This window comes from Leptopilina heterotoma, unplaced genomic scaffold (genome assembly GCF_015476425.1).
Source record: "Leptopilina heterotoma isolate Lh14 unplaced genomic scaffold, ASM1547642v1 Lhet_108, whole genome shotgun sequence".
NCBI lineage: Eukaryota > Metazoa > Arthropoda > Insecta > Hymenoptera > Figitidae > Leptopilina > Leptopilina heterotoma.
Window position 1 is genome coordinate 1,351,963 of NW_025110825.1, and position 12,205 is coordinate 1,364,167.

The following is a 12,205-nucleotide window of genomic DNA, read 5'->3' on the forward strand; positions in this document are numbered from 1 at the left end:
GAGATTCTAGTCAGAATCTAGCGAGGTTCTAGACAGATTTTTCTAGAGTAGATTTTCTAGGATGGTTCTAATCAGAATCCAACATTTGGTAGGGACAAGTAGGGAAATTTCTACATGGGTATCTGTACCTGCGATAAATTTCTCTAAAATAGCGAAAGTATTAACACAGGGTTGATACAAAAATTTAATTTTGTTTTTCCCTGACATTTCCCTGATTTCCCGACAAAATTTTGACTTTTTCCCTGACCCTAAGGAATATTCTGATTCACTCAAAACAAGTTGTATATATTTAATTTTTAAGTAATTTTCTATAAAATCTAACATTTATAAAATCAACTTAATAATAGAAATATTAAAAAATAGAAGAAATAAATTTTCAATGACTTTTTTAAAAAAAAATTCGATTTTCTGCTGGAAGGCGGATGGACCTGCTAATTCTTAAAAGTTGAAAAAAAATTCTATCCTTCAGGATTTCGTAAGGTGAATAATTTTATAAAAAAGTTTCAAACAATTAATTTTTTTTTAAATTTTTGCAAATTCTATTTTTAATAATTGAATTCCTGCGACATTTTCATTATTTTAGAGAATAATTGAATATTCGTGAGGAATTTTGTCAAAATTGTTTTTATATAATTGAAATCTTTTGGGATGTTTAAGTAAAATAATAGATATACAAATTATTGAACCCAAAAAAGTTTTTGAAAATAATTAAAATATTGCAATAAATTTTATTAAAAATTTTTGAAAATAAAAAAATTCTTGTGATGAATATTTTTATTTATGAAAATAATTGACTTCCTTCAAATTATTTTATTATTTATAAATATAATTAAATCGCTGAAAAGAATTTTAAAATCTATGAAAATAATTGAAATACTGGGAGGAATTTAATGCCAAATTTTAAAACATTCAATTTTTTCGAAAAAATTTATGCAAATTCTATTTTAAATAATTGAATTTCTGTGTAATTTTTATTTTTTTGCAAAATAAAATAATATTTGAATTCGTTTGGGAAATTTTATTAAAATAGTAGAATATTAAAAATCATTAAATTAAGAAAAATTTTTAAAAAAATTGAAATTTTGGCATGAATTTTATTAAAATGTTTGAAAATAATTGAATTTTCGTCATGAATACTTGAATAATTGAATTTTGCAATAAAATTTTTAAAAATTCCTGAAAATAATTTCAAATTTTACTATTCATTTATAAAGATAATTGAAATTTCTACGAAGAATTTTATTAATTTTGAAAATAATTAAATTCTTGTGATGAATATTGTTATTTATGGAAATACCTAATTAAAGTTTACAATAAACCAGCAACAATTCGCGCGGCTAACTTATTACTGCCTTTTTTAAATAAAATTAGCAATTTTAAAAATAATAGAATTTAAAAGTTTTCTAATTTAAATTTTTGTTGAAAACTAAAAAAAATTCAATTTTGGAGAAATTACAAATAATTGCAGAAATTCAATTATTTTCAAAAAAAATAAAATTCTTCTTATAAAATTCAACAATGTTCAAAATTTGAAAAAAAATTCTCGTAAACATCCCAATTATCTTTATAAATAACAAAATTCTTTTCCAAAGTTCAATTATTTTCATAAATGTAAAAAAAAATTCGTTTTAATTTAAATTATTTTCAAAAATTTTTCTAATTTCAATTATTTTCAATATCTATTATTTTAATAAAATTTCCCAAAAAGAATTCAATTATTTAAAAAAAATTTTAATAAAACTGTATACAAACATTTAATTATTTTCATAAATAATAAAAATTTCACACGAATTCAATTATTTTCATAAAAAATAATTTAATATTCTAGAAAATAATAATTGAATTAAAATGATGAAAATAATTTTGAGCAAGTTACAGTAACAATATTCTTAGAATATAAAATAATGATTTTATCTCTCGGTCATCTTTAAATATTAGAAAACATGAAGAAATCGATCACTCCGAGTCTTCGACTCGGAGCAATCAATATCTTCATGTTTTATAACAATTTTTTATAAGTTGTTTAATTTAAAAAAGGTTTGATATTGAAATTTTTTAATGTCTTAATTCCTGTGGAAAATCCTATTCCAAAAATAAGATTAAAAATAGAAATTGTGCAAATATTTTTCTTCTTTTTCTAAAACAAAATAATAATTTTGTTTACAAAAATGTGATTTATAAACAAAAATAATGCAAAATAAATAAATTTTCTATTTCTTCATCACAGTTGTTTAACAATTTCTTATTTTGTTCAGAAGTAAAGAACAAAAATCTGCATCATTTCAATTTGACAAAATATAATATTTAACAAAATTTTAGTCTTTTAATGAAAAGAAGTGAAAAAAATTCTGATGATTTCTATTTGTCATTACAATTTTGAATTAATTATAAAATAAAAATAATTATAACATAATGATATAATATACAATCTAAAGTTAACAAAAAACAAAAGTATAAACAAAAGACAACTTCAGAGTGTGAGGGACATAAAAAGTGAATGAATGAAAGAACATTCAAATTATTATAGGTAATTATATAAAAATTCCTGAATATTATTGTCAGAAATAGAATAAATTTAAGGTTTTTTTAAAATTCGTGGTAATTTCATAGTTTATAAAGCATTGAGGCAAACAAAAAGACACAAAAATTCAGAATTTTCTTTAAATTCTAAACAGTTCATTTTTTCCAGTACCCAATGGGAAATGCCAGTGTAGTGCCGATGTTCACCACTGGCTTAGTACTCAGACGATTGTTCGGCGTAGTCTAGCCGAGCCTCGACAATTAGTGCTGGCGCAGTACAGAATTTTTGTTTCGCCAAAGCTTGGACAAGGCTCGGCGGCAAGTGCTGGCTGAGTATAGAAAAATTGTTCACAACGCTCTTTGCCAACATTGCTTTTTTGACATAAACTTGAAAAAAATTATAAAAAAGTTTATGAATGTTTATAAATATAAATTTATTGAAAAAAATTAATATTTTACTTTTCAGTTGTTCATTTTTTATTCTTATTAAATTTAATAATAACAATTTAACACAATTGTCTAATTTTGTAAATAATAAATTATTTAAACAAATTAAAATTATAAACAAAATTTAAACTTTAATCTCAATAATAATTTTGTTCCTATTAAAATACTATTATACTTAATTACCACGTAATTTAAGAATTACGTAAAATGTTAAATGCAATAAGTAAAGTAATTTAATTTTTAAAAATTTAGTTTAATTTATTTTATTTCAATTTATTATTTCTAACGTATCCCTATTTTTTTCTCATCTTTGACTCAATAATTGTATGTCTGAATGATACTGAGATATTAAAATTTTACTGCACACACGTGTCGTTAGCATAGTGGTTAGAGCGTTAGTCTGTTAGTCCGTAGGTCGTAGGTTCGATTCCCCTCGTCAGCAATTTTGTTTATTTTCATAGGTTTGCGATATTTCTAGATTCCAATCGTTAGGTACTAAAATATGAAAATCTAATGCACACTTACTGTAATTGTTTATTATTTAATTTTTAAATGTTATAAACAATTTTTTTCTACTTCATTTACTATATCCATTGTTAGTCTCCATCTTTAATACAATTTCTTTAAGAAGAGAAATATTTTATGAATAATAACTATTTATTAATATTATTTACCATTTTGTTGTTAAATTATTTATAATTATGAATTTACGACTAATTAATGACAATACGGCATTTATTGCGGCAATATTCTCAGCCAGCACTGGTCCAGTGCTGCGCCAGCGCTGTCTGGCAGCACTGACAGACAGTACTTCGGCAGCGCCAGACGGCGTTATCATCCCAGTGCCATGCCAGTGCTGGCTCTCAGCCTTGCCGCCAGTGCTGCCAGTGCTGGCGCAGTACTACGCCAGTTGTAAATTTCCCATTGGGTACTTTTAAAAAAAATCCCTGACTTTTCCCTGACCAATTCTACTTTCCCTGACTTTTTCCTGAATTCCCTGACCTGTGGGTAATGGAAATAAAAATTTTTCTAATAAAGTCAAATTTATATTTATTCCAGATGAATATTTTTTTTCACATTATTTGCATCTTAAAAAAATACGTTTAACATTACAATAAAAAAATGCTAATACGAGATTCTATAACTCTTGAGTCTCTCTCGGACTAAGGTGGCATTTGCAGAAAGTCTGAAAATATTGCAGGGAATGGAAACGATTTGATTCGACATATTTGAACGGGTGGAGAAAATCCAGTTTCTTTCGACATGCCGTTGCTTCGGCATACATACACAAACACAAACACACATAGCTACAAGTCTCTGAGGGCGGATTGCGATTAAATCGAAAAATATTCTCCGGACGTTCTTTCGGGGGGAAAAACGTGCCTGAAATAACGCATATCGACGGCATGGGTTAACTGGAGGTGCTAGAAGGTGAACTCAAGAATATACTGATGTGATGTGTATATACAAGAGAGAAACGAAAAGAGAGTGTGCAAACAAGGCATTTCTCATCTACAAGAAAATAATTCCCCGGATGCTTGTTTTCTCTTTCACATTGTTCTTTACGCGACCGTTTCTCGTAAAATTTCCACCTGGAGCTTCGCAGTCGTTTAAAACGAACGCAAAGGAGCAATTGTTGTCCTAATTTGTTTTATGATCGGGAAGAAAAAAAATTTCCATCTTTAAGAAAAAAGGGGGTGTAAAATGCTTTTCTACCGAATCTCAGATTATCAATACTTTTTAACTGAGAATTTTATAAATTTTGCAAAATCCATTGTCAAATAAACATTTACTAGAATCAAATAATTTTTACTTGAATCAATTAAATTATATTTGAATAAATAATTTCAGTATTTGAGGCAAATACCATCTAATTGATTTAAATAAAAATTATTTGATTTAAATAAAAATTATTTGATTCAAGTAAATATTTATTTGATGATAGAGAAGTAATCGGTTATTTGAATCAAACAAATTATTTCTCAGTGCAAATATTTCCAAACGTTTACAAATATTTGTAAAATATTTATCAATATTTACCAAATATTCCCAAGAAAAATTCCAAAATCTTTACAAATATTTATATTATCTCATGTTGTTTGAAAATTAGCCTCGAAATTTCCAAAAGGTATATAAGTTTTACAGACTATAAAATTATTATTCCTTTGACACTTAATTCCACTTGGAGATTATGTGGCGATAGAGCGAGAGAGAAAGAGAAGCTTTAGGAATCGTTGAAAGCGGTCGCTTTACTTGGGCTATTTTTATTATTTATTTTTATTTTTTTTTTTCGTTTTGCTTCAATTTCCTTGGAGCAAATGTCGATGCTAGCGGCAAAGAGAAATAACGGAGCAAAAGTACTTTGTCGTTACGATTCAACCACTTCACTCCTTTGATGCTCAACGATTTTACCCTCTTTGTCGGAACAATTAAGGCCAAGAATGTACCGCAAGAAATTTACTAATACTTTCGTTATATATTTTTCAAATATTATTATTATTATTATTACTATTATTATTATATTATATTATATTATTATTCTATTCTTTATTTTATAATAATTAGAATTATTATTACGAATCTAATTTCAATTACAAATTATAAATTATTTATTAATTTTCGATTAAATAAAATTAAAAAGAATTTATTAATTTACTTCTTTAAATATATTTTTTTTATTTGCTGCAAATAACCGATTACTTGTCTATTAACAAATAAATATTAACTTGAATCAAATCATTTTTATTCAAATCAAATGAATTTTATTTAAACCAATAGTTTCAGTATTTCAAGAAAATTACATGACTGATACAAATAAACATTTAAACTTGAATCAAATAATTTTTATTTGAATTAAATAAATTGTATTTGAACCAATAATTTCAGTATTGAAGAAAATACAATTTTGAAATTATTAATTAATTTCGAAAATATTTTTCAGATTAAGCAGGTTTCTGTATTCGGGCAGCTGTGCTGTCGATACATGTGAAATCTATGAGCTTATAGAGATTTATTTAAGATATTTAATATGTTTGTAAAAATTTGATTCGGATTATTGATAGCTTCTTCTCCTTTAATAATAATAACTATGTTTGATTCAAACATCAAACATTTCCCAGTGCAAATATTTAAAAAATTTTTTCCTTACTACAAATTTTATACTATAATTTTTACTCTAATTTATTTTAAATAAATTTTAACTCATTTTCCCCATTAAAGAAAAACAGAATATATAATTTAAACGAAACATTTTTTACCTTTATTTACGATAAATAAACTGCAAAATATTTTCTCATTTATTTTTATAAAAATAGCCTCGAGCTTCTTTATATCAACTTTTAATTGCCCATTCGGACATTTAATGGAAAAACATTTTTTTATTTAATAAAGCTTTCTCTTTTTTTTTGGAATGAAAAGAGGACTAGAATTATATTTTGAATAGCTAGCTATCCTGAAAAAATTAAGTTTAGAAAAAGTTTTTTCTTTCAATTTCTCAATAAATTCTATTTAAAATAAAAATATAAAAATAAAAAAAAATTTACATTTTAAACTCTTTTGAAAAACTTTAGCAGTAATCATTTTCTTTTTAATGAGAAAAGGAAACGACAGATTAAAATTGTGAGAGTGTAAACCAACCATCACGTAGAGTTGATAAATTAAAAAGAAGAAAATAAAGTGTTGGGAAATTATTTGATTTGAATTTGCGAGTAAATAATAAAAAATTGTCTAGAAAGAGAGAGATTGTAAATATTTAGTCATTTGCAATAAACATTTTTCTGTGTACTAAATCGAATGCAGACATGTACAAAACTTGAAATCAACTCGAGTGTATATTTTGGAAGGTTTGTCTCTCGAGTTGAAATGCCTGCTTTCTAGGAGTTTCGTGGCTATAAAATTAAATTAGACCACTTTTTCTTTTATCCGCTTTGTACGTGCTTCTCAAGAAAGCGTGATAGCATTCGCAAATACAACACTTTGGTTTGTATGTATCTCGAAAATAGTTTTTCTACTTTCTCCCCAGAAAAATGAGCAAATATAAATGGGTTTTCTTACTTTTTTCGACGTACAAGAGGCAAAGAAAAAAAAAACATTTATCCGACTTGGAATATTTTCACTAGCAACTTCAATTATTTTTGTATTTTATTTTATTTCTTATTTTTCTAAATTCGAGAATTTTAATTCATTTATTTATTTAATTTATTTATTATTTAATTTATTATTTAATTAGCGTCAATATTTTAAATTTAAGAGGGAAAGTTAAAGTAATAATTAAAACCTTTTTTACGTAATTAAATAATCGAAATAAATTAAAATTCTTGAATTTAGTAAAATAAAAAATAAAAATAAAGAAAAAAATTTTAATAGATTTTATTTTCTTTTGTTTCAGATATGCCTTTTGGGCTTTGCTATTAGCGACAATAGTACATACGAAGGCGACACGGAAGTGGCTTACACTGAGACCGAATTCGAAGCATTCACCACTAGTCAGGTAAAAAAAAATTAAAATTAAATATTTCTTTGATTCAAAGAAAATTTTATTTGATTAAAAAAAATTATTTGGTTCAAAAACAGTTTTTTTTCAAAGAAAATTTGTTTAAACCAAAGACATTATACGTAAATCAAAAAATCTTTTTATTTGAAAGAAAAATTTATTTTGAATAAAACAAAACGAATTTAAGAAACTGATTTCTTTATATTACAGAAAAACTTTCCCCGGGTGTATAATTACAAATAATTATTTAATAATTAATTTTTATTTAATTTATAATAATTAATTTACTCTCTAAATTTTAATTAGTAAGAATGTTTACTAATTTAAATTAGCGATTGACTTTTTGCTTTTGAATTAATAAATTCTACTAATAAATAGTAATTTCTACTAATAATAGTAAAATTTAAATTTAATTTATTTTAATTTATTTTAATTCATTTTAATTTCATTACTATTTATTTTTAATATTTTAAATTTCTACTAATAGTAATTTCTAATTTATTAGTAAAATTTACTAATTCAAAAGCCGAAAGTCAGTCGCTAATTTCAATTAATAAACATTTTTACTAATTAAAATCTTGGGAGTAATTAATACATTTCTCTACAATTAATAGAATTTAATTTTAATAAAAAAATTGTAATAAAAAATCACTTTTACAAAAATAACAGAAAGTCAAATTTCAAATATAAAAAAAACACAAATTAGACCAAGTGTAGAATATATAAGAAAAAAATTCAAACTATATTGAAAAAAAATGATTTTTATTCCTACGCTTCTCAAATAGCTGAAAATGAACAAACGCATCTTTTGTGAAAGTCGTTAAACGATCGTAAAAAATTTTTTAAGGGGAAAAACTATGAAAGAAAGTAGAAAAGGCCGGAGGTAATTTGCAAGTTTTATGCGCATAAGTGCCTTCAAGAGTTCAATAAAATGACGTGGACATAAGCATATATGGTGTATTTTTTTCATGTCATAAACAATTCATGTTCCTTCACACTGCAGTTTAAAAATCTTCTTTCTAGTGAGAATAATAAAAAAAATAAAAACAACTTTAACCTAAAAAAAAATTATTCAAACTATCGTAAATGGAAAAGTATCGACTTAATATTTATACAATTTTTTTTCCGAACGCATTTTTTTCTATTCTTCATTATTTGAATGAAAGATGAAATTTAAAGTTGAAAAATATTTTTTTAATTAGGGAATTAACTTAATACTGATATTAAAAAATAATAATATAATAGAAGAATTTGTTTATAATTTCAATTAATTTTTCAATTCTTAATAAAATAATAATAATAAATAAATAAATAAACTGAAAAAATGTATTTGATTTAAATAACCGATTATTTATGTATTATCAAATAAATATTTACTTGAATCAAATACAATATTTATTAATATCAAATAAATTGTATTTAAACCAATGATTTCAATATTTGTTGCAAATAAATATTTATTTGATAATATACAAGTAATAGTTTATTTTAATCAAATAAACTATTTTCTCGTAGTTTTGATTTTTAATAAAAATATTAAAATGTAATAAATAAATATAGTACATTTTAAAAAAATAATAAATATTATAAATGAATAAACAAAAATCAATATTAATAAAAAAAAAAATAACTGTAATTTTTGGAATAAATAAAATTCAAATATTAATTCAACTTCTATAATTTAAATGCAATTAAAACTAAAATTTTAATTTAGTTTCTATAATTTCAATTTAATTTAATTTCAGCCATTTTATAATTTTAATTTAATTCCTCTAACTTAAATTTAATTTAATTTCTGTAATTTAATAATTTAAATTAAAGCAAACCAACAAAAAAAAAAATATTGCAAAATATTTTTAACAAACGAAACACTTAAAAAAATAAAAACAAAATATAAACATCCAGTTATCAAAGTCATTTTAAAAATTCATATGTGTGAATTCACAAGAGCATAAGCCCAAGATATAGAATAAGGAGCACAAAGGAAATACAGTTGAACGCAATTTTTTGAAAGAAAACCAGTGACGAAAGGAGCCTTTTCCGGAAAAATAAGATCTCGACTTCCGTCTAAAGTCGTCGACGACTATATATAACGTTTGAGAGAGCCATTTGCGTCTGGCTGTTATGAATAAAACTGTTTATTTTTCCCTTACTAGTCATGGTCCAGCGCCTTTGCTACTGACATTTGTAAAATTTCTCCCGTCATTTTTACTTTTCTCACAACTTTATATATATACTGTCAACTATTCAAAATACACTTTTTACGCTTGTAAATTTTCTTTTACAATTTTCAACTCTCTATTTTGTATAGATTTTAATTTTATTTTTAAAAAAAATCTATTTTAACAAGAATTTTTTTTTCCCAATTTCTAATATTTGTTAAAATATTTTTCCATTAAATGTCTTTCATGATATTTATTTGCAATATAAATGAAATTGCAAAAGGAGGAAAAATAACTTTTTTCACGTCAGTAAGTTGTAAAATTCGAATTCTTCACAAATAAAAGGAATAAAAGATAAAATAAATAAAAAATAAAACTTAGAAAAATTTGTTTTTAATCCAAAAATACGTAGCCAACCAAAAAAAAATGTTTGAATTAAACATATGTTATAATTGAATTATACGTTTTTTTATTGAATCAAACCTATTATAAATTGAATCAAAACAATTCGGTTAATTCAAAAATAATTTTTGGTTGACTGTATAATGAAGATCAAATGAATAATTACTCGAATCAAATAATTTTTTATTTGTTTCAATTAAATGGCAATTATTTTTATTCAGTATTTGCTTCGAATATCTATACAGAAATTATTGGTTCAAATAAAATTTATTTTATTTAAATAAAAAATAACTTGATTTAAGTAAATAATTACTTGGATAATACACAAGTTATCTGAATCAAATAAATTTTTTTTATTACTGTATCAAATTATAAAAAAAAAATGATAGAAAAAATATTTTAAAAAAACATTTCCAAAGAATATGTTTTTTACTTTGAAATTTTTTCTCCATTCTGTATTTTGCAAAAACTTTGTAATTTTTCATTTTCTTTTGTTGTAAAAATAATTTTCTAAAAGCTAGTATTGTCGTGGGGTTATTTTCCAAACAAGTTTGTAAAAGATTTCATGCTCTCTCAGTCATAGACTTTTTTCTTTAGTAAACTGATTGTTTCATAAGCAAAGCAAACTGTATTCTTTTGAGAGAAAATAAATTTCATTTTATACTTTTTTTTTCCTTTTCTTATTCACAATATATATATACGCGGCTCTGATTGTATCGCTTGCGAGACATAAAACAAACTCAGTAAAGGCTAAGGCTCTCTTTTGTAAAGACGTACCAATTTTGAAAGCTTCGTCCTGGGAGTATCGAAATCTGTTTTATATTACGATTTTATTCTCCGCGAAACGCATTTTGTGAAAAATAAATATTTCTTGAGAGAATTTTTTTTTCTCTATTTTGCGGGGGGGGGGAGGGGAATCAATTTATTATTTCATGTGTAATTAAGTTGATTTATTTTTCCTCGATCTAAAATTTATTCATCTTTATATATTGTTTTTGATTTTATTCTGATAGTAAGAAATTGTTTAAACTATTTTGACAAGAACTCCCTTTTTCCGTTTTGATTAATTTATTTTTTTACTAAATTGTTTAAATAATTTAATAATTTAATAACTTACACTGGAAAAAAATTATTTGATTCAAATAACTTGACTATCGTCAATTAAATACTTACTTGAATCAAATAATTTTTATTTCAGTCAATTAAATGGTATTTGAATCAAATCCAAAAATTATTGATTCAAATATAATTTATTTGATTCAAGTAAATATTCATTTGTTAATTAATAGACAAATAATCGGTTATTTCAATCAAAATAAATTTTTTTTAGTGTTGCTGAAATTAATTGAAATTTATTCAAAACTTAGTAATTTATTTAATATTTTTTTCAATTTATTTGAAATGAAAATTATATTATTCAATTTCAAAAAAATTATTTTGAATAGGTAATATAAAAAATAAAATTATTCACAAATAATTTTTCCATTGTGCTTCACTTTAAATAAATAAATTGACATTTAACAAATTAAATTAATTAATTAAACAATTTATTAAATTTTAAATAAATTACGATTTATCTCAACTACAAGAAAGAATGGCGAAGGAATATTAAATATTAAATTATTTAAACGCAATTTAGTAAAAAAATGAATAAAATGGAAAAAATGAGTGTTTGCAAGTTATTAGCATTTAATAATTAAAATTAAATGTGAATAATTTGTCGTGGACCTGAAATTGTGTCTTCAAATATTTTGATTTTGTCGTGATAGTTAAAAATTGTTTAAACAATTTTATAAAAAAACTAACTATTCTAAATGCAAAAAACGTAATTTTTCCGAGTTATTATGAATATTTACGGCAAAATTAATTTTTGCATAACTAATTAGCAAAAAATAATCGGCAAATTTTCCAATTAATGCCGAATTGATTCATTAAAGTTATTTTCCCAATTTCATAAAAGTTATAATTTTCTTTAGAGTGTAAATAAATATTTTCAATATTTAAAAAAATTCATCAAACAATTCTTTTTATTTCCATTTTCATCGCCTATATATTTACCAATTTTTATTGCTCCCCTAATAAATTACACAAAACTCTAAAATATTATTCAAATTTTCAATAAAAATATAGGAACATTTTCTTTATTTTTTCTATTCGGTTCACTGAAGTGAGAACAGTAAAA

General features: G+C 23.4%; 1 protein-coding gene and 1 long non-coding RNA gene across 4 annotated transcripts in view; one reads left to right on the forward strand and one right to left on the reverse strand.

Moving 5' to 3' along the window:
* LOC122502994 (protein madd-4) overlaps window positions 1–12,205 on the forward strand; it is a 245,727-nt gene that overhangs the window by 127,987 nt on the left and 105,535 nt on the right. For all 3 annotated transcript variants that reach the window (XM_043613374.1, XM_043613388.1, XM_043613381.1), the window contains one exon: window positions 7,355–7,456. In XM_043613374.1, coding sequence (XP_043469309.1) covers window positions 7,355–7,456 — 102 coding nt within the window. The remainder of the gene's footprint in view (window positions 1–7,354; window positions 7,457–12,205) is intronic.
* Window positions 1–12,205, reverse strand: part of LOC122503062 — a 164,438-nt gene that overhangs the window by 35,328 nt on the left and 116,905 nt on the right. The window lies entirely within an intron of this gene.